This window comes from Meles meles, chromosome 8, assembly GCF_922984935.1.
Source record: "Meles meles chromosome 8, mMelMel3.1 paternal haplotype, whole genome shotgun sequence".
Taxonomy (NCBI): domain Eukaryota; kingdom Metazoa; phylum Chordata; class Mammalia; order Carnivora; family Mustelidae; genus Meles; species Meles meles.
This window is the reverse complement of record NC_060073.1, coordinates 91,465,696-91,489,378: the sequence shown is the minus strand read 5'-3', so window position 1 is coordinate 91,489,378 and position 23,683 is coordinate 91,465,696. Positions and strand designations below refer to the sequence as shown.

Below are 23,683 nucleotides of genomic sequence, written 5' to 3'. Positions count from 1 at the left end.
TACCCCCCAGCCCCCCACCCCCGTCTCCCCTCTCCTGCCTCCTTGCTCCCTGTACCTCCATGTCTACGCAGGGTGGATCTCCACAGAGACAGCCTTACGTCTAAACATACTACTCTGTTGGCTACGAAGAACGTTCCTCTCAATCCTTCTGCCTTGCTCAGTATCTTGCCTTCAGGGATAGTCCTGCCTTTTGCATCATTTCAGATCAGATTGTGACCCACTGGTGGATTCAACTGTCCCTTCTGGCAAGGGATTTAAGTAGAATCCAAAAGTCCCTCAGGCCTCCAAGATCTCTAACTAACTGCTGTGTCTGAGTGTCCCAGCATCACGTTCGGAAGAGAATGGAACTTTTAAGATATCAGCACTTTGTTGCTATAGAGGTAATAATACATGATAAGAGACTGAGTCCTGTTAAAAAGAATTAAAGCTTTCAACCGATACTTATTTTTTAATCCTTTGTGTCCATCACGATATCTGTACTTGGTACCTAAGACAGGGCTCCTAACCACCAGGAGCTCCCCATCTAACCAGACCCTCACCTAAATGCTAGTTCTGTGGTGTGTATCCGCTGGGACAGAGATACTTAGCAAGTGTTACTGGAACTCTATGAGGGTAATTCTGGGCCTCAAGGAAAAGCAGGATACTGAGGGGAAGTGGGAAGAAATTAGCACATTTTAAAGGTGTATATGGGGTGAGGGGGGAAGGGAGTGCATAAACCTAGAAAAGACTGAGAGTATTATGGGTTGTTGTTAAGGAATCCCACGCAGCACCAGTGACAACTTGCATGTACACGTCGCTTTGTAGTTAGAATAAGGCCACATACTTCATCAGTATACTTCATATTCATCATATGGCTGATATATGAAGTATATCAGCCATATACTTCAGCTGATATCCTAGACAGAGCAGATATTGGTTCTAGGTGTACACAGTTGGACCAAAGTACACAAAATCATGTAGTTACTGAGTGGTAAAATAAGAATCAAATCCAGGCCCCTGAACCCAGTGCCCTTTCTAGAGCACAAGGCAGCCCGCGGGTGATCAGGTACATGCACACACGCAGGAGACACTGAAGGGAAGTTAGGGTCATTGGAGACCTACTTGCTTGGATGCTCCGGGGGCAGGACAGGGCTTTAGAGAAGTGGTTCCTGGCTCCGGTTCCACAAGAGAAATACTGGAGGAGATTTCCTTTTTGTCTCACAAGCCCACCCCGATGCCTAACTCCAGAGAATTTTATTTCATTGTTCTGGAAGTCTGGCAGTACAAGTTTTAAAAATCATCCTGGCAACTCCAGTGTGCAGCCCGGGTCAGCATCACGGTGCGAGGGGTCCCTTACAGGCACATACTTGCTTCCGTGTCCTTTTCTGTCTTCCTCTCCCCAGACCAAGAGTGAAGACTCTGCCCTTCCCCATGACCTTATTCAGCATAGGCAGCTTAAATACTACAATGGGTGAAAGTGTTTCTAATAACCTAGTGCCTGTTCTGAATTTTCAAATTTTCACAAACAGAGAAGCTTCTGAGGGTAAGTGCAAAATAAAGAAAAACGCTGTCCTTGGGAGCCTGACTGACCCAGTTGCTGGGGGAAAATACCATGGCTCAGATTATTCCTTGGCAGTAGTTAACCCTCAAACACTTGGTTCCAACTGGATTAGCACAGAACTCCAAATGAAAATGCAGGGACATTTCAGAAAAAGAGTTATTAAGCATTATCCCAGATCAGCAAGCCTGGATGAGCAAAACTGATTATCCTGCCATATATTATATATAAATAAATACATAAAGACAGTATGTCAGTGGGAACTCTTCCCGTTTAGTGGACCATTCCCTTACAGCAACAACCCCTACCTCCATCCTATAACAGCTCTTCAAAACACTCATGTATACAGAGGATGTGGTTCCACTAAGTACGTAAAGCAAATTTAGAGGAGATTGAGGCCCAGGAAGAAAGCACACCTGGCTATCATCTGTGCAACAGAAATGGCTTGATAGGGCCCAACTGACTACAGTGAGCATCCTGGGCTCCTTTCCTGATTCAGCCATAGAACTTCTGGATACTTGTCATATCTAATCTAATGGAAAGGCACAGAACATTTTTAACCCAACAGCAGATAATTGTAATGAAATGATTCTGGCCAAGAGGGCCCATTTGTAATAATGAATTCAAATCAGATTCATAGAAGCTATAATTCAGCCATAGTGAACACCACCTTCATTTCCCATATCATCTCTCTTCCAAGAAGGCAAAATTACTCAATATTCAAATAATTATTTTTACTTTTCAAGTAGCCCTGTGAAGTAGTTCTGAGGAAGATAATATTGCCTCACTTATATAAAATGAGTTTTATCCACGTTTGAAACGTCAGTGTCATCTTCGGCACATCACTTCCTAACGTCCCTCAATGCAATCAAAGACCTATCAAAACAAAACGGATATCTCCAAGGAAAGACATCATCCTTCTCTAAGCCGTGCAATTTCTCCTTGGAAAATTCAAATGAGGGCCCAGCTTCCTCTGCTCCTCTGCTTTACTACTAGGTCTCTGGCCTCCTTTGTGACTTCAGTCAAGATTTAGAAACAGATGTGAGAGATTTTGATCCAAGGTAACCACATTCAGAAAGACTTTCTGTGGCTCATGGGCCTGGGAAGCATTCATTGTTTTCAAGACATCCTGCACATTTGTTGCATTCAGAACACTAAATTTCCAAACACTGGATTCCCAAGGGAACATCGTTAAGGAGACGGAAGTGTGACCATACTTAGAATCACAGTCTTTCAAAAGCAAAATACAACACAGCATAAAACATGATACATTGATCTGGGGTTGAAGCTTCCCGAGACTGGAAGCCAGGACTCTCCCTTAGAGCAATGACAAATAAGTTTTTCATTGACATGGGCACACAGCTGAAAGCCAATAAAACAAAGGTACATGCAAAACTAGAGAAGATTGAGACCCTCAGAAAGCTGCAGGAGATTGTGATGTTGTTTTAAGAAACATTGTGACAGGAGTGAAATCAAACCTTAAAAAAAATCAGAAATTAATAAGAATTAAATGACAAAGGCAAAAAAAAGGGGGGGAAGAGAATGAATTATAGGCAAAAGCATGTAAAATGGAATCACCTGATAAGAACGAAGACTAAAGTAATAAGAGAGAAGAACACAAGAGGAAAAAAGGAAGAGAATATAAAGAGATTAAAATGTGGACAAGGTGCTGAATCTCTCTATTTCAGAGTAAATTATATGGAGGGGGAGAGACAAAATCAACACAAGCCGTGTTTACTTTTAAAAAAATAAAAGCATGCAATCAGGTAAAAGATAACAGCCATACTCGCACATGTAAGGTTTTTTTTTTCCCTCCACAAAGCACAAAAAGCAACTATTCAGCTTTTCCCGTTTTTATTCCCATTCCCATTACCAAGCCCAGCTGCTGAACATTAGAATTGAAGATCATGAAACCAGGCCAGCAGCTAATTAAAAAAAGGCAGAGCCAAGTTGGCCCTCTGCTGGTGGAACCATCTTACGGCATCCCAGAAAGCAGAAAGCCTGAGTTTCTAAGTTTCTGCTTTAACTTTCCGGGTCAGGAATGGGACAAAAGATTTGGAAGGTTTAGCAAGGAGGCCTTATTCGGTGCTGGGCCTCTTTGCCCCCAGTAATAGATTAGAAGATAAAGACAGCTGCGTGGCAACATCAACAGCCCCTCACGCCTGCTAAAATTTACCAACATTTCTTCGGTGAACCTGTGTCGCAGCCTGGGTACCACTCCTATCTTTGACCCACAGCTCTGTTGCCAGTGAGCATCCCACAAGTCAGTTCTCAGGGAGTAGGCTCCAAAAACTTCTTGATGCAAGAAAATAGCCATAATGCACTCTAGTCTGGGACAGGCTGAAGAGGGCCCACAGGGCTAGCAGTGTTTTCCCTCCTTCAGTCAGGGAGGGGAGTCTGTCCCTAGCATCCCTTTTCCTCTCTTCATCTGGGGCCCCCGAGCACCAGCAGACAGATCTGTGAAGCCTGTTCTCTTCCTTAAAGAAGACGCAGCTAAGAATCTCCCAACGTGGCAAGAATCCAACCTTAGTCTGGAGCTTAGGAAAGAATAACCAGTGTCCCAAGAGGCCTTTCTTTCCTTCCTGGGGGTGCAGCTTGTCCAGATACAGAGAGAGCTCTACCAGGGCAGCCAAAGGAGCAGGAAGTCCCATCCTCAACTGTTCCTTGGAGAAGTCAGGCCTTTTGGCTGCAGAATCTGGGACAGCATGTTTTATTTTCAACATAACCATCAAAGTCATAGACAGGGCAAACGCATTCAGCCTGTGTACACTGTGAGCCAGTGTTAAGCTGGGACGTCCCTGAATCTGTCTCCTAGGACCAGAACTGCCTCATTAAAGGGATAAAAGATGATATCTGCTGAGCTGGTGGAAAGTGGTGGCTGCATTTTTATTAAAGTCTCTGCTGCAGCAGGCCCAGTCCCCAAAGGTTCATATTCCAAGAATCTCCACCCTTCTGCCTGGAGCATGTAAGTGATTCTCTGTAACTCATTAAGGTAAAACAAAAAGCTTTCTATTGTGCTTTTCGCACAGGAGTGATGTCGTTGCATAAAAGCTACATGTTTCCTCTCTTTGGCCTGAGCCTGCAAAGATAAAACTGCCCTCATAATTTATAATAGGGGTCCCAGGAGCACCACACTCGGTTGACATGGATGGCTGAGTCTTGAGCAGACTCATAAACGGCCATGGCCCAGCACTGGCAATTCCAGAGCCTGACATTTTAGGTATGTCTGTGGTAGGAGCAAGCCACCCCATCCAGAAGACCACCTTGCCTAATCACATACCTTCTGGCCTGTGAGAGAACCACCAAAGCACTCAGTGATCTTAGCCTAACCCCCAGTACAGCAATTACAGAGCGCTCTGTTCTCATCTTCATGCCAGGGCAAAAGTGAATCTAGCCAAGTCATGGCCTCATGAATGCATGGAGTCCCAAGCAACGACCTCAGGGTCCTACATCATATCCTGGACCAGAAAAGCCAGAGCAAATGACAAATCTCTCCAGGAAAATGGGTGTTAGCAGCCACAGTCCGCAAGTGGGCAACTCTCGGGCCTGCAGAAAGGCCCTTCGCATGCCCCACTCCCCCACCCAAGCGTTCTGATCTCTCTCTTCTGCTTTCTTGCTGGCCCTTAACCCACGTCCTCACATCCGAGGGGCTCAGTACCCCCGCTGAAGTGCAGCTCCCTACCTGAGGGTGGCGCTCTCCCCCTGCCGGACCGTCACGTTGTCCATAGCTTTGGGGAAGGTGGCATCTCCGCTGCGCACGGGCACTCCTGTGGGTACAAGGAACAGCAGCCTGAGAGACACGACCACGAGGCACTTCCAGGGCAGGAACAGGTACCCACAGACCCCCATCCTCGACAGCCACAACTTCCCAGAACTCCGGCAGCGGCGCGGTCCTCGTCCCCCGCCCCGCACACCAGCGGGTCTCGGGTTGTGGTGTGGGGAGACGGGAAAGGGATGAAGCAAGCCAGAAGCAGAGAGGGGGAAGGAGGAGAAAAGAGTCCAGGCTCTCCGGAGTCTAATGATTCTTCCTCAAATCCTGCCTCAGCTTTCCAGCCTAGCAGAACCAGATGCCCCCTCCTGCATCCAAAAAGAGCTTTCTTGACGCTCCCCTGGGGAGGGGGGAAGCAGCCGGGAAGGGAGAGGAAGAAGGAAGGTGCAGGGATGAAGGTCACAGATTGCTCTTTCTCTGCCTCTCTCTTCAAGATGCTACTTTAAGATTCAGTTGGGCACGTTCTGCAGAGTCTGGTATCAAAAGTTTATAACCCAAAGAAGCAAGGCAAGTGTCTCTGACATAAAGGAGATGTCCTAAAAGGCTGCTGCTTCAAGGAGAGGAGAAAATGTTTTATTAGCTCACACACATGTACAGATGTATTTATAGACCAGCCCGAGTCTCGAATCTGGAACCCAAGGGCGCCAAAAAGTTCCAGCGCGGGGACGTGGCCGTCGCAGCCCGAGGATCCGTTGGTGCCGTGGGCGTCCTCCACCGCAGCCCGGGCGGCGACTGGTGGCCAGCCCGGCCCGCGTCGCCAGCCCGCGGAACGCCGCCCGGCGCAGGCTGCGGGCGCACGGGGAGCTGGCGGACGGCGCCCCCGCCTCCTCCGGGGACGCGGCACGGGACGCGGGGACGCGCGGACGCCACGCTCAGCGGCCGCCCCCGGCCTCCGCGCCGCCTTCCTCCCGGGAGCGGCCCCGACGCGCGCGGGCCCCGACCGCCGGGGTTGTCATGGCAGCAGCTCCATCACTGACCGCCACTTTCTCCCGGGCTGGCTGCGAGAGAGCGGGCGGACTGCGCGCTCATCCCGGCGAGCGGGCGCGGGGAGCGGGCGCCCACCTTAACCCCTGCCTCGCCGCGCCGCGCGCACACGGGCTGTGCCGCTGAGCCGGGGTGAGGCGGGCGCCGCAGCTGGCTCCACTCTCCCCCAGACACCCGAGCCAGCCTAGAGGATGCTGCGCCCCTCCTGGTCGCTCCCCCTGCAAGAGGCGGGTGGAGGAGGGAGGAGGGGGGCGGAGAGGGAGTTCGGGATGGGGCGGGGGGTGAGCAGCAAATGGAGAAGTGACGCTTGCACCTTTCCTCCCCTTGCCCAAACAGAAGTTGCCAGACCCTGAACATCATTTCCCCGGAGGTAGCTAAACCGGTGTGTGCAGGGTCATCACTCTGCCGCCCTTTGGCACCCGGCCAAGCTACAATCTTATGGCAGGGTTCCCCGGAGCTTTTGTAAAAAGATGAAGTATGCTTTCTGCTCAGATGACCCACCTCGGAGCTACTCAAGGCTCTCTCTCTACCAAACTGGCAAATCTGAATTTCTTCTTACCACACAACATACAGAATAGTCCCCAACCTACTCCATGCTCCAGTATCTTACTGTAAAAAAGCAAGAGATGGGAAAACACACAGAGAGCCTAAAGACTGTTGGGGTTGATTTTCAGAAACTCCATCTATAGCTTTATGATCACATGAGTTGGCCCCACAATGGTATTGGGAGGATAGGGCATTGGGGAATAGGGCATCCTTAAAAGCCAGCCTATCAGTTTCTTTGGGGGCTTAGATTAATTTGTTTCAGTTATTAACCAGAGAGCTCAGGATTTCCTTGGGCCTGTCTTATGGTTTTTCTCCTGTTCCTTCTAGCAGAAGCCACCTCATAGCTTCTAACAAGCATAGTTATCCCCCTATATCATAATTTAATGGTTGCTATGTACATTTTCTTTTCTGTATTCTTTCTCAGATCCTTTTGTTAAATTAGGCAGGGCTCTGAACAATGGAATTTAATTCAAAATAAGCTTGAAATTCTTATTCATTACTTTAGCTGTTTAAGGATACAAAGGCATCCTACCTGTCTCCATTATGGGGGACTGAGCACTTATGTATACTGCCCCATCTTCCTGTGTAAAATGGGAGCCCACATACATTTTTAGGTCTAAAGTTTTTAATGAGAGCATCACACCTCAGGAAGAAAGAATACTGGTCACTAGTCATGCTATGTATGCTTTATCTCTTTTAACATAGTGAAAAACACATATCAGCTCCTTTCCAGAAAAGAGATATTAATAAAGACAGGTGTTGGGCAGAACATTCATCCTGAGTTCTTGGGCTGCAAGGGTGGGAGGAGAAAGGATGCCTGAAAGAGAGACTCAACCCTCAGAGAACAGCCAAACCACTTTTTTGGAACCACCTGCCAGTTTTAATGACACACATCTTTCCTTAAGATTTGAGTGTACCTGGGTTTTTTGTATACACATTGTACCTAATCCTCTAAACTCTGAGATGCTGTTATCCATTATCACCAGACTGGAAATGCTTTTTTTAGTGCTTTAGCCTGACTGAAGCTGAGAATGTGAGGCTGTGCTTGTGATTTTCTTCAGCTACAGAGTTTGTTTCTTGAACATTGTGGGATGGTGGCATGGGGTTGGGTCAGTCTGTTGTAGGAGTGACACAGCTCTTTCCACTTGGTTGTAGTGGGCTCAGGTGACATTCTCTCCTCATATATCTGTTGGTTTGGTCCTAGTGCTCCTCAGGAGATGCAAATGGAGCAGTTGCTAAATGCTAATTCAATCTGTGAAGGATTTCTTGAAATGGGACAAATTACTGGGGAAGAAGTCCAGCTGGAGAAAGAACAGAAGGGATGAGAAAAGAAGAGAAGCAGAGGTAGGTTGAAGCAAGACATTGTATACTCTTAATATTATGTAAGAAAATCTTTCTTTTGTAGAAGGGATAAGTATCCAATTTTTTTCTGGGCTGGATCCCCCCAGCTACAGGTATCTGGAGACCTAGAGAACAGGGTCTAGTCCTAGTCCTAGTCCTAGAGAAGCGTCTTCCAGTAAGCTGGCTACCTAGTTCAATACTTGAGGGTGAATAAATGACTGAACTGAAGAGTTAGTGAATCAGAGAAATAACTGCAGAGGTCTAATATTTACACTAATCTTTACCAGTTTACAGTTTCGTGGGGGAGATTCCATTCGTGTGTAATTCCTTCATTGCCAGGGACCACTATTCCATTTATAGAATAGAAAGCCAAACCTATTTAGAATGGGAAAGAGAACAGGGGGTGAGGTTCACAATAAACAAGGACTGAAGTGGTTTATATTGGGGGTTTTCTAAGGAATGTTTGGTTGACTACCATGATGGGGAGACTCCCAGTTAAACCCCTCTTGAGTGTATATCTACATATATGAAGACAAGTATCTGAGGACAAAGTAAGAGTACTGACTAGGCGTGTTGATTCTGAAGTTAGATGGTCTCTTTGGATACTGATTACGCAACCCTTCAGCTATGTGACTGGTACCTAACAATACCTATCTCATGGTGCTTGGTGAGGTGTCTTGAGATGTCCCCAAGATTTTGCTTTGAGTTCTGGTATGTTTACAGACACAGAGACAGCTTTCTTGAAAGAAAAGTTTATTACTTATCATTCCCAAGAGGAGGTCAGTGTTAAGAAGCAGAGGAAGCCAGGAGAAACCAAAGGCCCAGGGCCTTGGTTGCAGCATCTACAAGAAGGAATGGGTGAGGCTGGGTAGGTAAGCTTGGGTAAGCTTAGGCTCACATTATTTGAGTAATTGTGACAGAACCTGGGCTACTGGTCTCTAGTGTTCCTGGGGTGAGTTAGGGCAGAGGAAATAGCTTGCTGTGTGGCAGTTGGATAAAGAAGGTGGTTGAGGATGTGAGCCCTTGCTTGATTGGTTTACCTGAAAAAGGTATGCTAAAGACAAGTCGCTTGCTAGCTCCAGAAATTAGCTAGCCCTGGGCAGGGCTGTCTCTCCAGAATTCGCAAGCCTCCCAGATGTCAAAGCATCATAAAATACAGCAATTTTTTAAAACATGATTAATACAAGATGCCAGTTAATGAGGTGATGTGTTACACTCCACATTGAAAGTATTTCATAATCATAAATTATGATTATATAACAGAACTCCCACTTTCCCATGATAACAACTTGTAACATGTGGAAAGACATGAGTGAGAGATTGTAAATGCCCCATATCCAAACAGGAGCTTTGATTCAGATCTACAGACATCTTGATATTCAGGATGCTTTATAACAGAAAAGGCATACATGGATCCAGGGGCAGTAACTTGGGAAAACTTAAAGCAGAGACGTGATGTGAACTGACCGAGAGGTATGGATTGTGGTTGTCAGGTACAGAATGGTTTGCAAGGGGACAGAATGGAAGCAGGGAGATTTTCAAGAGTAGAACAGGAAAGAAGCGATGGCAGTAGTAATGATGATGGAGAAAAATAGAAACCTGAGGTGTGTATCTTAGATGCACAGCGTTTAGGACTTTCTGAGAGTTTGGATGTTGAAACTGAGGAAGATCAAGGGACTAAGGATGACTCCTAAGTTCTGGCTGGTAACCAGGTGGTACAATTTCCTGGGATGGTGATGTCTCCAAAAGGAATAGATTTTGAGAGGCATAGGTTGAAAGAGTGAATAAAAACCTCCATGAGACAACCAGATGCAGATGTTAGGTTGGCAGTGGGAGAAAGGAGTCTGAAGCTTACTGTACAGGACTGAGGACAACAGTAGCATCTTATCAAAAACCTGCTTCCAAGCTTACTATTAAAGAAAAAAAAAGTGATAAAATTCTTTCAGGGTGAGGAGCATGCTATTCCATGGAACTCTCATCCTACATCTAGCCCCTCCCCCCGCTTTTGTTCCTAAGTTAGAAGCAGTCCCCCTTATCTTAAGCTTCAGAACCTAAAGTGATTTCACTGATTTAATTTGTCTCTTAGCAGATTTCCTTTGCTTAGCCCCATCTCAGCTTTTGAGAGTAGATTCTAGGATTGATTGAGAATGAGACCATGAAGTTAGCAGTACGTTTTTGGGAAAATGTTGCTTACTTACCCTTAAGAAGTGTCCAGTGATCCAGGTTTAAGCCATGCGTCTCCCATAATTTACAAGCCATAATCTAGGTCAACTGAAAGCCCCTCTTCTATAGCATAGTAAGATTAGAACAGGGACAATGGGGTCCATCTGAATCCTCCCTCTAAGCACTTCCATGTGACTTTGCACAATTTCCTTAACTTCGCTAGTGCTCAGTTTCCCCATCTGTAGATAGAGGCACTGATAGTAATAAGTACGCACAGTATTTTGAGTGTTAAATGCAACACCACGTGTAAAGTAGTCAGCATCCTACTTGGCACTCAGTAAGCACTCAATGAATGTTAGTTCTTAGTACCTATCGGAAGTAACTAAGTCCCCCAATGCCACAGGTTTCTTTCCTGAAGTGGTGCCAAGGACAGATGAGCTATATGGCACAATGCAGGCAAATTCCCAAATGTCTGAAGGTTTTGTGTGTGTGTAATACGGGATAGCTGTTCCTCTGATTTTTTAAAAAAGAGCCCATTTTAGAATTAGAAATCACCTAAAGATCACCTAAGGATCAAAAGTGGTTATTAATAAGATTTCATTTCCCCGTGGAGGAGCTGCTTGGCAAGCATGGCCATTAGGGAATTCTGGATCCAACAGAAATATCTGAATTTACCTAATGAAATTTGTATCAGGTTGTAAAAGCAATTTCAAACTGTGTGTTATTCATAAATAAAGGAAACTTACAGCTTGTGTTTATCTGGGAAAAGATTGTACCCAGCCGCTCTGTGTGTGCATGAAGAACAAACATAAAGGAAGAAGCCCATGCATGATGCATATTTATAATACGGAAACCTACCTAAATCAGGAAGGACCCAGTAGGGTGGAACGACTGGGGAGGCTTTGTAGCTTAGACTGAAAGAAGGTTGGCTCTCTCGGGGCCCTCCGGACAAGGCAGTGTAATAAACTAGAAATATTTGCTAGTGATCAGAGAGGTAAGAACTGACTAGGTCTTCAGTTTCTAGGCTCAGTGACATTCCAAGAAATAGAACAGATGCCAGAACACAATGCTATGAATGAGAGATAAGTAGTGTGCTGTGTAAAACCTAAGATAGTTCTCCTATGATAGCCGCCCATGTGACCAGTGCTAGGTAGGCACGGGGAACTTCACTTCCCACTGTCTCTGCACCCCAGCAAATGAGGCAAATAGATGTCAAAAGGTTTTCCTAATCACTGGTTAACATGAGGACAGGATTCAGGTCACTTGAATCTTAATCTGTTCTTTCCTCATAGACCACTTCACATCCTTTCTAACACAGGACTCTTTTTCTTGAGCTAGTGAAAAGAACCGACGGTGGGCATGAATTAAAATGTATGCTTCATATCCCAGCTCTGCCACTTATGAGCTCTGTGGTCTTGGGCATATTCCTTATCTTCACTGAGTTTGTATCTCTTCATCTGTAAACAGGGTTAATAAGAGCTTCTTCAAAGGCTTGTTGTGCGAATTAAGACAGACGATACACGCGAAAGCTCCCATTATAGTGCCTGACACAATGGCAGCTGTCAGTGAGCATTCCAGCCCTCTTCTCCATGCCAAAATGACTGAAACTGACCAAACCAAACCAAAGCAAGTAAAACAACAAAAGCAGCTGAAGGGATGCACAAAAAACAGCAAAAGCTAAGACGAGCAAAGCCAACAGAAAAACATAAGGCACACAAGCTTTGCATTTTAAAAATATATAAATGAGGTGTTCCTAAAGACTTAGAACGTGATCTACTGATAGCTGTGGAATCCAGCTGATGTATCATCCCCCATTTTACTCTCTTTTCAGAATGTGTGTGTGTGTGTGTGTGTGTGTAGATGTGTGCACACACATATAACAATCAAAATTTCTCCCATTAGAATTACAAGGTCCCTGAGAGCAGGATGTTTGTCTTGCTCATTCCAGATTCCTCTACTATGGACTAGAGCCTGGCACAGAGTAAACATCAGCAAATATCGGCTGAGAGAGAACTGATGTCCACTATCCATAGTCTGTAGAAAGTCAGAGAGGCAGACGGCAGAGGATTCAACCCCATCCCCACCAGGGACTCTCTTTACCATACTCTCATTTCTTCCCTGGTGCCCAAAGTTGTTAAGGGTGGGACGTCATAGGGCATCAAACACATGAAAGTACCTCCTTCTAGAAAGGATGGAGACTCCTGTGAAGGGACAAATTTCCACAAGATGTACAATTAAATCAACCTCATTACTCAATAGTCACACCTTATATAGTTCTAGAAATCAAATAGCAACAAATATTTTATTGAGACCTACAAGGCATAAAATGTGCTTTTTAAATGCTCAATAGGAGTAATTATAGTCTTAGTCCTCCCTGGTCTTACTCTTTCTTCCACCGTGACAGGTGGAAAATGGTTCACTCCACTCAGGGATGAAGGAGAGAATACCTGTCAATTTGTCTGTCTTTAAATCTGGACTCACCAACTAAGAGCTGGAGACCTTGAGCAATGGGTCAGGCTCCTCTGAGGCCAAGTTTCCTCAATGGTTAGTTGGGCAACATTAACACTGTTTTCTATCTTTGAAGAACTGAACAAGTTTTTTTTTTTTTTTAAATAAATTTTATTGATTTATTTGACAGAGATCACAGGTAGGTAGAGAGGCAGGCAGAGAGAGGGGGGAAGCATGCTCCCTCCTGAGCAGAGAGCCCGATGTGGGGCTCGATCCCCGGACCCTGGGATCATGACCTGAGCTGAAGGCAGAGGCTTTAACCCACTGAGCTACCCAGGCGCCCCAAGAACTGAACAAGTTTTATAAGAAATACTAGCAGAGGGCTTGGCACATAGTAAGTGCTCAGTAAACAGGATGTTATTCTACCTGGACTCCATCCCCTTCCTGCTAAAATGAATCTGATCTCTCTGGGTCTTAAAGAACTAGAACTTGTGTTTTACATTATATACTGGTTACGCACAATCTTATCTCATTGGGCAATTTGTTTTATATTGTTTATTTTGTTAACAACTTCATTCAATCATTCAGTGTTGTGTGGTGGCTTTTGGCTTTTGGGGATTCTTTGGCCAATATTAATTGAACATCTCAGCACTTTGCTAGCCCTGTGGATACAAACAACATAATATATTACCTACCCTCAAGGAGTTTATAGTCTAGTAAGGCAAATAAGTCAGATATAGTACTACAATATAAGATTTAAAATAACAGTTTGCAAGGATGCCTCACTGTCTCAGAGTTGGACCATATAAACTAGATTTAGGGTGTTGGAAAGCTGCTCGAAGGAAGTGAGTCCTAAATTCCATCCTAAAGTCTTAAGTTTTAGGACTTAAGCTGCCACTTGGGTTCTGATGTTGACAGCTGAGCAGATGATATTACCAATCAGAGAAATAGCAAGAAGAGATGACACTGAGGGGAGGGTAATCAATGTAACTGCCAAATGGAAAATTCTGGTGAAACATCCAAGTAAAGATTTTTGCTGGCATTGGGATACTTAGGTTTTGAGCCTGAAAAAGAGACATGTTTACAGTTATAGATTTTGGAATCATCTCCATAAAAGTGGGAGCTGAAGCCCTGGGTACTAATGAAGTCAGCCAACAAGAGCCGTACAGCGAGAAGGAATGAAGCATTAATGTGAATTCTGGGCAACACAAACATTTAAGGGATGAGTGGAAGAACCCGTGAAGGAACCTGCCAAGCTACTAGAAAAACAGAAGAAAAATCAAGAATTGATTGTTTTGTAGACATCAAGGAGAAGGCTCATCAGGAAGAAGGGAGTGGTTAACAGTGTCAAATATTAGAGAATTCAGGTTGGTGAAGGATGGACAATTAGGCTTTTGGTCTTACACAATGGAAGATGGTGGAGACACCGGTAGAAGCAGTTTCTCCACCAGGGCTGTGAAGTTTGGTGCTGAGATTGAGTAGGACAGAATACAAGAAATGGAGAAAGCAGATGTAACCAGTCTTTCAAGCACACCTGCAAGCAAATGAGAAAAGAAAAAGTGCAGCTCTTACTGGAAAGAGATGTGGGTCTACAGGAGGCTAGTGTTGTGTTCTGTTTGATTTCCCTTCGGCATGAGAGACTTGAGTACTGATATGTAGTGTGTGAAGATGCGAAGTTCCCTGAAGTTGCCATAAACCTGCCTATGCTAATAACATTTTGTACATGGTTAATGATTAGTAGAAGTGTAAGGATGAATTGTTTCAGGTTAGAAGTTCCACCTCTGGACCCACTCAGGGACAGATCAATCAACTAACATTTAAAAACTAACAGTGACTTCCATCATCATCATCATCATCATCATCATCTTATTGTACATTGGACACTAGAATACACACCTCACAATTCAATATAATTATTTTAACACCTCTATTAGAAAGGTATTGTCATTAGATTAAGAAATGGATGGACGGAGAAGAAAGATTATTCCTAGTCTTTTCTAGAAACTCAAAGTAGAAAATGCTAAATCTTGGGCTGCCTGGGCATCTCAGTCCATTAAATGTCTGGCTTAGGCTTGGGTCATGATCTCAGGGTCCTGGGATCAAGCCCCATATTGAGCTCCCTGCTTGATAGGGAGCCTGACTCTCCTTCTCCCACTCCCTCTTCCTGTTCTCTCTCTCTCTGTCTCTCTGTCAAATAGACAAAATATTAAAAGAAAGAAAAGAAAATGCTAAATCTTTTCCTGCCTCCTTCATGGTTCCCTGCTCCATCAACAGCATCCATAACAGTTCTTGGGATACAGTAGATTTTCAATAAGGATTTATTCAATAAATAATAAAAAAAGTCATTTATCTCCAACCCTTAGCCTGCAATCTCACAAATATTACAGCTATTCGAGAATCACACACCAAATATTACATAATTGAATATATTTGTCCTCATTTAGACTTTGGATATGATTTTACTGGTAATAATTTAACTTGAGGTAAAGAAAAAGAATTAGAATTATATGCCCTGTGCCCATAAACAGCTGATGCTGGACCACAGTATCATTTATATTGTAAAAAGCTCTTCATGGGAGGAAAAATGGTGGCTGTACCACATGACTAACAAGCTATGTAGATGGGTTTCAGATATTAATATCCTAATTAATAAAACATAATCATATTCATCAGAAGCACATCTTGTGATTTACATAATCATGATATATGGTCACTTGGAATGAAGAGTCAGCCTCTCATAAAGTATCATGACATCACAGAGTCCAGACTTTGTTCATTTATTTGTAGGAGTTCTCAGGCTCTGGTGGGTGCACTTGTAGTATGGTGACATTTTAAAATGTATTTGTATTGTGGGTTTTGAGCAACAGAGTCTGAGTTGCATTGACCTGGACAATCTCTAAAATTCTGCTGGGCAATGAGCATCATCACCACCACCATATGGAGAACCGGAATTTGTCACCAGGAATTCTCCCCCATCCACCTCTTAACTTGGCACCAAAATTTTCCTCTGACTGTAATCCCAAAAGTTCTCTCTCATCTCCTCCCAGCTGCTCTCGCTCCAGGTCACCCTGCTGGATGGATTCCGTGTCATAAAACCTGATATGTGAAAGAAAAAAGAAGAAAGGAAAGAAAGAAAGAAAGAAAAGAAAGAAAGAAAGAAAGAAAGAAAGAAAGAAAGAAAGAAGGAAGGAAGGAGGTTAAAAAAAGAAAGAAGGAAGGAAGGAGGGAAGGGTGGGGGTAGAAGGAGAGAGGAGGGAGGGAGGTTAACCTCTCCAGGTCAAGAGGCCCTAAAACACCTGTGATAGTGAGAAATGTAGTCCGGTGTCTGGTAAGGGATAACACAGAATCAACATTTGATATTCCCTCCTCCAGGCATCAAGAAGTTTTGGGAAAAAGAAAGGGAAAGGAAGTGGCAAAGTAAAAGCAGAAGACAAGGAAGGAAAAGGGAATGACTGGCAGAGAGAACATGGATCCAAGAGGCTTGTGGGAGTCAGAGTTCTCCAGAAAAATGGACTCAGTAGGATTTTACATATATGTTACCTCTCCCTCCCTCTCCCTCTTTCTCTGTGTGTGTGTGCCTGTGTGTACGTGTGTCTGTCTGTCTTAAGGAATTAACTTATATGATTATAGAAGCTAGCAAGTCCAAAGTGTGTGGGGTAGGCCAGCAGGCTTGAGCCCCAGGGAAGAGTTAATGCTACAGTTCAAATCAGAAGGCTGGCTCCTAGTGGAATTCCCTGTTTCTGAAGGGAAGTCAGTTTCTTTCCTAGAATAATGTTTGACTCTATCTGGGGACTGTGGCCTAACCAAGTTGGCATTTACAATTAACTATTACACATCTCAATTTCCCTTTGAAGCAAGCCTTCTCAAAGGATTAAAACAAGTATTCCAGCAGGGATAACATACAAAGGAAGAGGAGGAAAAGTCCCCTCTACCCCTCCCCAGATAGTTGTACCCTGGGCAAGTGAATGCCTAACTTCTTTCTCAAAAGACAAAGCCCAGTTAGAGGTTAAGGAATTCCAATCGCAAAACACTGGAAGAATTAGTGTGTTGGTGTGAACCGATTTTATGGAAAATGCAATTTGTTGTTCCATTCTGTAAGTGGGAGAAGAGGCCCTAAATTCGGGTGGTACAGAAATAAGGACCCAGAAGCCACAGAGAAAGAAATTGGAGCACAGAGAGGTGAAAAATAACTTTGGAAGAGGTCTAAGTGTGCACATGACTTCAGCGTATCTAGATCTACTTTAGGAAAAACTCAGAATCTGCATACACCCAGACTCCATGCAGGCGCAGACTGAGAAGGGGTACCTTGAATCTGGGGAGGGAGAGGGGAAATTAGGAGAAGATACTTCAAGGCGAACTCTTATAATAGAGAGGGAGAAAGGAACCCATCTTGCATGATGAGAAATGAAGTCTCATCTTGCATGTAGTGATCTCAGTTGTTCCTTCAAAATGAAATTGGGTGATTGCCTGTATTATGCTCCAGAATGGAACATCATCCAACAGATTTACTGTTAATGTGGCAAAACTCCAACCATCAATTAAGGGATGGAAGTAGGGAAACATGTGTCCATTTTGGCTCTAAAACTGAGTTTAAATATACAGCTTGGACTGCTTGACTTGTATCAGAAAGATTGTACTACTAGGTATAAAACATCAGAGAGAATTTAAGAATCGTCTACTCCTACTGCTGCTATTAATGGTAGTTATAATAATAATACATACTGAATGCATATAGCATGCCAGATTCTAAGATAAATGACACACAATCTCATTAGCTAGCCAACAATCCTAATTTGACAGGTAGAAAAAACTGAGGCTCAGAGAGGGTTATTTGTATCAGACCCGATTGTCAGGCGGTAAGTGCTCCCTTTAAAGACCCAGTCCCTTCCACCCAGTCGACCATGCCCGAGCTGGAAGTCTGGTGCTTTTAGCCTCGCAAGAGTCCCCTTATCAAGAACTGGGAATCCCACGCGTGCAAAAAGCACAACTGTGGGGGAAGTGGGAGGTTGGATTGAGGCCAGGAGCAGGGGTCGCTGATGGCGGATGGTGGAGGCTAAGGGAGGAACACAAGACAAAAGGCATAGCAGGATCCCTGTAAAAGCACAGGCTGTTTCAGCTGAGGGTAAAGCTAGACCGTGAAATAAAGCTGTGTCTTCTGCTCTATTTTCCACCATTTCCCTCCCCCTCTCCATCTGTCTCTCTTCCCTTTTCTCTCTTCCTCTGTCTCTACTCCCTTTGCAAATCTTCATCTGCTAATTTCTATCCAACACGTTTATGAATTAATTCCAACACTTTTCTCTCTCTGTCAAGATATCCTGCTTTCTAACCTCCCCCACCCTTTCGACAATGTGTGCATTTTATTCCGCAGACTGTTTTTCGACAGCTCCCAGACGTAGTTATTTGCTTTGACATCTTTGTGTATGCAATCAACCCATGTCACTGCAGGCCTGCAGAGAAGAGGGACCAGGTCTGCAGCTGGACAACCTTGGAACTGGGTGGTCAGGCTGGGTGAGAGTGAGGCCAAGGACACATGGGGTCTAGGGGAAAAGCAGCAGGGGAATGACATAAACCTCCTGTGCAGCCCCGCTGCAGGCGGCCCAGCTCCCAGATTCCAGAATAGGGCACAGGCGACTTTCTTCTGCAGCTGGCAAGGGTTTGTCAGAAATGAATTCTCCTCATTCTCATCTTAATTAACTCAGAGTAATCGTGCTGGGCAGGGGGTCTTAAAGATAGTTTCCTTGGGTATATATAAACTGGAACACACATAAGCAGTGCACCAAGCTATATCCCAGTGTCTTTTCAGCTCTGAAATACCTATGCTTCTCAGTACATTGAAACGTTGAAGGACAGATTCACATCTTCGTATCTTATATCAATCAAGAATAAGTGTATTTTAAGGATAAGCAACACAAAGCAATGGGTAGTTTCAAAGAGCAGAAGAAATAAACAAATAGGGTATAGAGGGCCAGGCAAGGTAGTTCCTATATACATTTTGATAGACTGATTGATTTGTGAATTGATGGATCTATTTAAGGTAGAAGAGCCAAGAGGATGCTATTTGTAGACTTGGCAAGGGGACAAAAGCCAGTGCAAAGCACCAAGAAATGAGATGTAAGTAACTCCATCCATTGTATAAATATGTCCAAAGAATGGTAGACACTAATACACAGAGAGAGCTGGTATGAGGGGACTGAGCAGATCAGTTTCAGACTTTGGAGAAGTCCGTTCAGCTCTCCTGCCTATGGTTTCCTCAACTGCAAAATAAGCCATTGAATTAGATCAGTTGGAAATCCTCTTTAGATGCAACAGCCTATAGATGCATGACCATCATTGGATCACTGCCCCTTCCAGAATAATGTTCATGTTTGCATCGCTGTCTGCGTTAACCCATGGTGCCTCTCCTATCCGAGATGCCCCCCTCTGCAGATTAAATTCTAAAACGCATCTTTAAGATTTACCTCGAGGGGCTCCTGTGTGACTCAGTCAGTTGAGCATCTGCCTTTGACAGGGTCCTGATCGGGTCATTTGATCAGGTCCTGATCCCTGGGTCCTGGGATCGAACCCTGCACTGGGATCCCTGCTCAGTGAGGAATCAGCTTCTCCCTCTCCCTCTGCCCCTCTCCATCCCCTACTTGTGCATGCTCTGTTTCTCTTTCTGTTTTGAATAAATAAATAAGATCTTAAAAAAAAAAAAAAAGATTCAGCTCCAGTATTATCTTGCCTGGGCACTTTCCCACTTTCCTAAACATGAGTAACTCCTGCCTCCTCAAAATTTTCCCATTCTTTACTGTAACCTTACACTATATTTGACCTAGTTGAGTATAGGACACTTCCTTTTTGCTAATTTATTGAGAATCATGTCTTTTTCTATGCTCAGCACCAAGCCCAATGCTTAACAAAAAGTAGGTGCTCAATAAAGGGTTGCTACATGAATGAGTGTGCCACTCTTCTGCGGGAGATCCATTTTCATAGTGGCATTGCTTTTAACTGGATGTGTATAGCACAGCACAATAGAGGGCCAAGGAGGCTTCTTGATGAATCATCCCAGGAAGAAAACTAAACAAGAGGAAAGCAAAGCACAGAAACTAGCCCGATTATCATACCCAGTCCGGCCTGGGCTCTTCCCGCCTGTACACACTCCCGTCATGGCAAAGGCAGCATCTCACAGACAAAGGAGAGTGTGGCTGGGAACTCACGTTTCTTTGCAATTAGCAAGCTCCCACATGGTAAACAGGCTAAATTTCCTCACAGATCAGCAGTTTGCCTAATCAGTGATTTCCACTCAGAGCTTGAGGAAAAGATTGGAGGTGTAGACCATAGTGTGAGAGAATGGAAAATTGGGGTCCAAAGGAAAACCCTGGCTGTGATTTTTATGTTTGACATAGAGGGGGCACCAGATTAAAGACACAGTCATTTATTTCTTTAGAGATGCTCCTTCAGTATGCAAATCCATCTTAGGAACTCCTGGTTTAGCTAAAACTACTGTTGCAAGGCTCTGGCGTTAAAGACAGCCCCACCTTCCAGGGAAGGCCCCAACAAAGATTGGCGGAAGCATCATTTGGGTCTGTTCGTAGGCAGGCACTTGACTATATTCGATTTTTCAGTCTTTGCCTTGTCTTGTTCCATGAGTACAAGAGCTCTCCACCAACTTAGCTTTTCCACAAAAAAAGCTTTGACCTTTGACCTTTGACCTCAAGAGCATCCCCGCCAGTGTGCCTTCCCCAGGTGGGTGAGAAATAAACACATAGACTGTGTTATCTGATACAGTGACAATGCTGCTTGAAAGAGCACATGGAAATCCATAAATGTGGACCTCCAACCTGGACACTTGGTACTGCCCCTGAGCCTCAAGACGTGGAGTATTGGCATGACATTATCTACCCCACATTTAGGTCCTCAAAGGCATGACAGGGCAGCTTCAGGCTGGGAAACCGGTACTTAGGAAGTCACTGTATCATAGAATTTTGGATTAGGGAGGGGCCTTAGACATCATCTTTGCTACCCTGTAGTTAATGCTAAAAGCTCCTATTGTGTGATACCTGGTTGGTGGTCACCAGGTTTCATTTGGACATTTCCATGGACACACGGATCACTGCACCACAGCTGGTCTTACAGTATTGACAGGCAGCACATGCTGTTAGAATGTTCTTCCTATTTCCATTTGTTCTACTATTCTGACCTAGCAGAAGGGAAATGCGAGGCAGCAAGGATGCCAAAGCCTGGGTTGTCAGTAATTATTAGTGCTTCTTCCTATCATAGTTACAATATTATTATGACTAGTTGTTTCATGGTAGTTATTGTGGTTTTATCATTATTAGTACCACTTTACCCTTGAATATTGTCTCTGTCCTAACTACACATTACAGTTAGAGCCCAGAGATTTCAAGGCCATCTGCTGTGTCTGGATGCCCATCTACCCCTGGACCCTCCATCTCTGGATTTACACACTTGGAATTGAGTTTTGGATTTTGTGCATGGGATTTGGGTTTAGCTCAGTGAAGGTACACTGCAGAATCAAGTCTGTGCCCTCTCTGCCAACAGCAGTTGTGTGTGGGAGGGAGGTCTCCAGAGGCTGGCTTATAAGCTCGTCTGTGCTGATCCCAGAGGACAAGACATGCATGTCACTATGAGAGGAAAGGTACTGTCCAGGGTGGGGAACCAAATGGCAGATGAAACTAAAGAAGGAGGAAACGCGGCTAAAAGGAAAGGCTCCCTTCTGCACAGACCCTGTCAAAATAGTGGTGACTTCAAGCGCACATAGAAATACTTCTTGAGAAGAGAGCCTTGCCAGCTGGAAGCTGGATTTGCCTTCCCTTCACCAGTGTTGTTTTTCCTAACAGACATTCTATGGACTGACATGGATCACATGTTAGCAGGACAGTAGAGTAAGAGCAGGGACTTTGGAATCCTCCAGATCTGAGTTCAAATCCTGGTTCCACCACCAGTTCAAATCCTGATTCCACCCACCAAGGGAGGGCATATCTCATAACCTCTCAAGCCCAAGTCTTCTGATCTGCAGATGGAGGATTGCAAGAACACGTACTTCATTGGCTGTGAGGTGATTTCATGAGATGGCATAGGGAATGTCTAAGACCTTTGTGAACAAAGTCATTGTTCCTTCCAGCCCCTAAAATTTATCACCCATCCCTCCTGTCTCCATTTCTCCTCCTCCTTCCTTCTCCAGCACTACTCTCAAAGCCCAGCCTAACACTCCTTCTTCCATGGTCTTCCCGTCCTCACTGGGCTCCTCTGAGCGCCACGAGCATGTCATGCCAGTGGCATGGCTCAACACGTGCCGTCACAGAACATCACTATCTGCCGTGCAGATGCTATGACCCTTTTCGAAGGCCAGAGAGGAAGCTATTCTTGTGCCTGTTTTGAAAAGGAGAGGAATGGGACTCAGTAAGTTTGTGTGACTTGCTCAAAGCCACACAGAAAGTGGTGGATTCAAACTCAAGTCATTTGACTTCCAGTCCCCGCTCTCTTTACATTGCAACATGCCACATTTTGCATTCTTGCTTATCAAGGATGTGATTCCTATCTGTCTAATTAGATAGGTTTCTCTTTTTTTTTTTTTTTTTTCAGGCTATTAATGGTTCCCTGTACTTTTCTGTAGCTCTCACTGTGAGAGAGATTCACTGCCAGAAAATAAGCTTAGATTACCAAACTTCAAATCTGGATGCTACCACTTTTCAGCTGTGCCACCCAGGGCAATTTGCTTATCCTCCTAAGCCTCATTTTCCTCACCTGAAAAAAAAAAAAAAGAGTAGTAGTCCTACCTTACTAGGTTGCTATTAGGATTAAACTCATTAATCCTTCTTAAGCACTTCATACATTTAATTCTCAGATTGTGGTGGACATAGAGATGAGCTGGTCGTGTTCTTCAAGGAAACACTTACTGGCCCAGCTGTTGGCAGTGCTATCTGAAGATAACCCTCAGGGATTTCCTCTTCTGCAAGGAAACCCCTCCCCAAGTGCATGCCCTTCCCAGATAGCACCCCCTCCAATGACTGATCAATGCACAGAAAAAAGCCCTGGTTATTTTCACCCAAAAATAAACCACCCAGGTAGGAGAGGACTGTCACATCATGACCTCTGCTCATCCTGCTCCTACCCCACCCCCCACAGTTGTTGATCCAAAGGGAATTTCCTAACAAAAACTCTGTGCACTAAGACCATCTCAGAGAACCCAGTTTGGGACAGCCGAAGTCTTTATCACCACCACGATCATTATCAGTTCCTCCAAGCAGAGGAGCTTACTTTACTTGTGTGTCAGTTCCCCTCACAGGGTTGTGATGAGTATGCAGTCAAACACAGTGTCTTGGTGCCCAGTATAACACCCCCAGCTCCTGGTAGACATTCAGTCTTAAGGATGGTATAGCTGCAGGCACCTACCTAGCAAACAGTTCTATGTTTATCTGACAGGGTTTGACCTCAATAAGGGTAATGTGCCAGAGATAGCAGAGTACAGAGGTGAGGTCTGTGAACATGGAACCGCAGGATCACCAGGATTTCTGGAGACCAGACTGCGTTTTTATTCCGGGAATCGCTTCTGCTTATGCCTGCGTTCTACTGTAGCCCTTTGCTCTCACTGCACCAAACTGGTTCATAGATATTCAAAAAGGTTCTGAAATTATTTCATATACATGGGTTTTGCATCTTACTATACATTATTATTTTACTCAGGGCTGATCTTTTTTTATTTTTGTAACTGTTATTATTACACTGTCATATTAAGAGCAATGTTTTAAACACTTGACTAAAATCTTTTGTCAAAAGAAGCAAAGTATTTCAAATATATATATTCATTTTCATTGATAGTATATATATATACATACACACATACGCACGCAGCTATATATAGGGTGTGGGTGTGTGCATATATATATACACAT

At 44.4% G+C, this 23,683-nt stretch overlaps 1 protein-coding gene across 5 annotated transcripts in view; it reads right to left on the bottom strand.

The window, feature by feature from the left end:
* OPCML (opioid binding protein/cell adhesion molecule like) overlaps positions 1–23,683 on the bottom strand; it is a 1,111,761-nt gene that overhangs the window by 530,732 nt on the left and 557,346 nt on the right. For 4 of the 5 annotated variants that reach the window (XM_046015659.1, XM_046015662.1, XM_046015660.1 and 1 more), the window contains exon 1: positions 5,220–5,875. In XM_046015659.1, the coding sequence (XP_045871615.1) occupies positions 5,220–5,386 (167 nt within the window). In that variant the 5' untranslated portion in view covers positions 5,387–5,875. Of the gene's footprint in view, positions 1–5,219; positions 5,876–23,683 lie in introns of those variants that run through there. The other variant, XM_046015661.1, reaches the window with a different exon arrangement.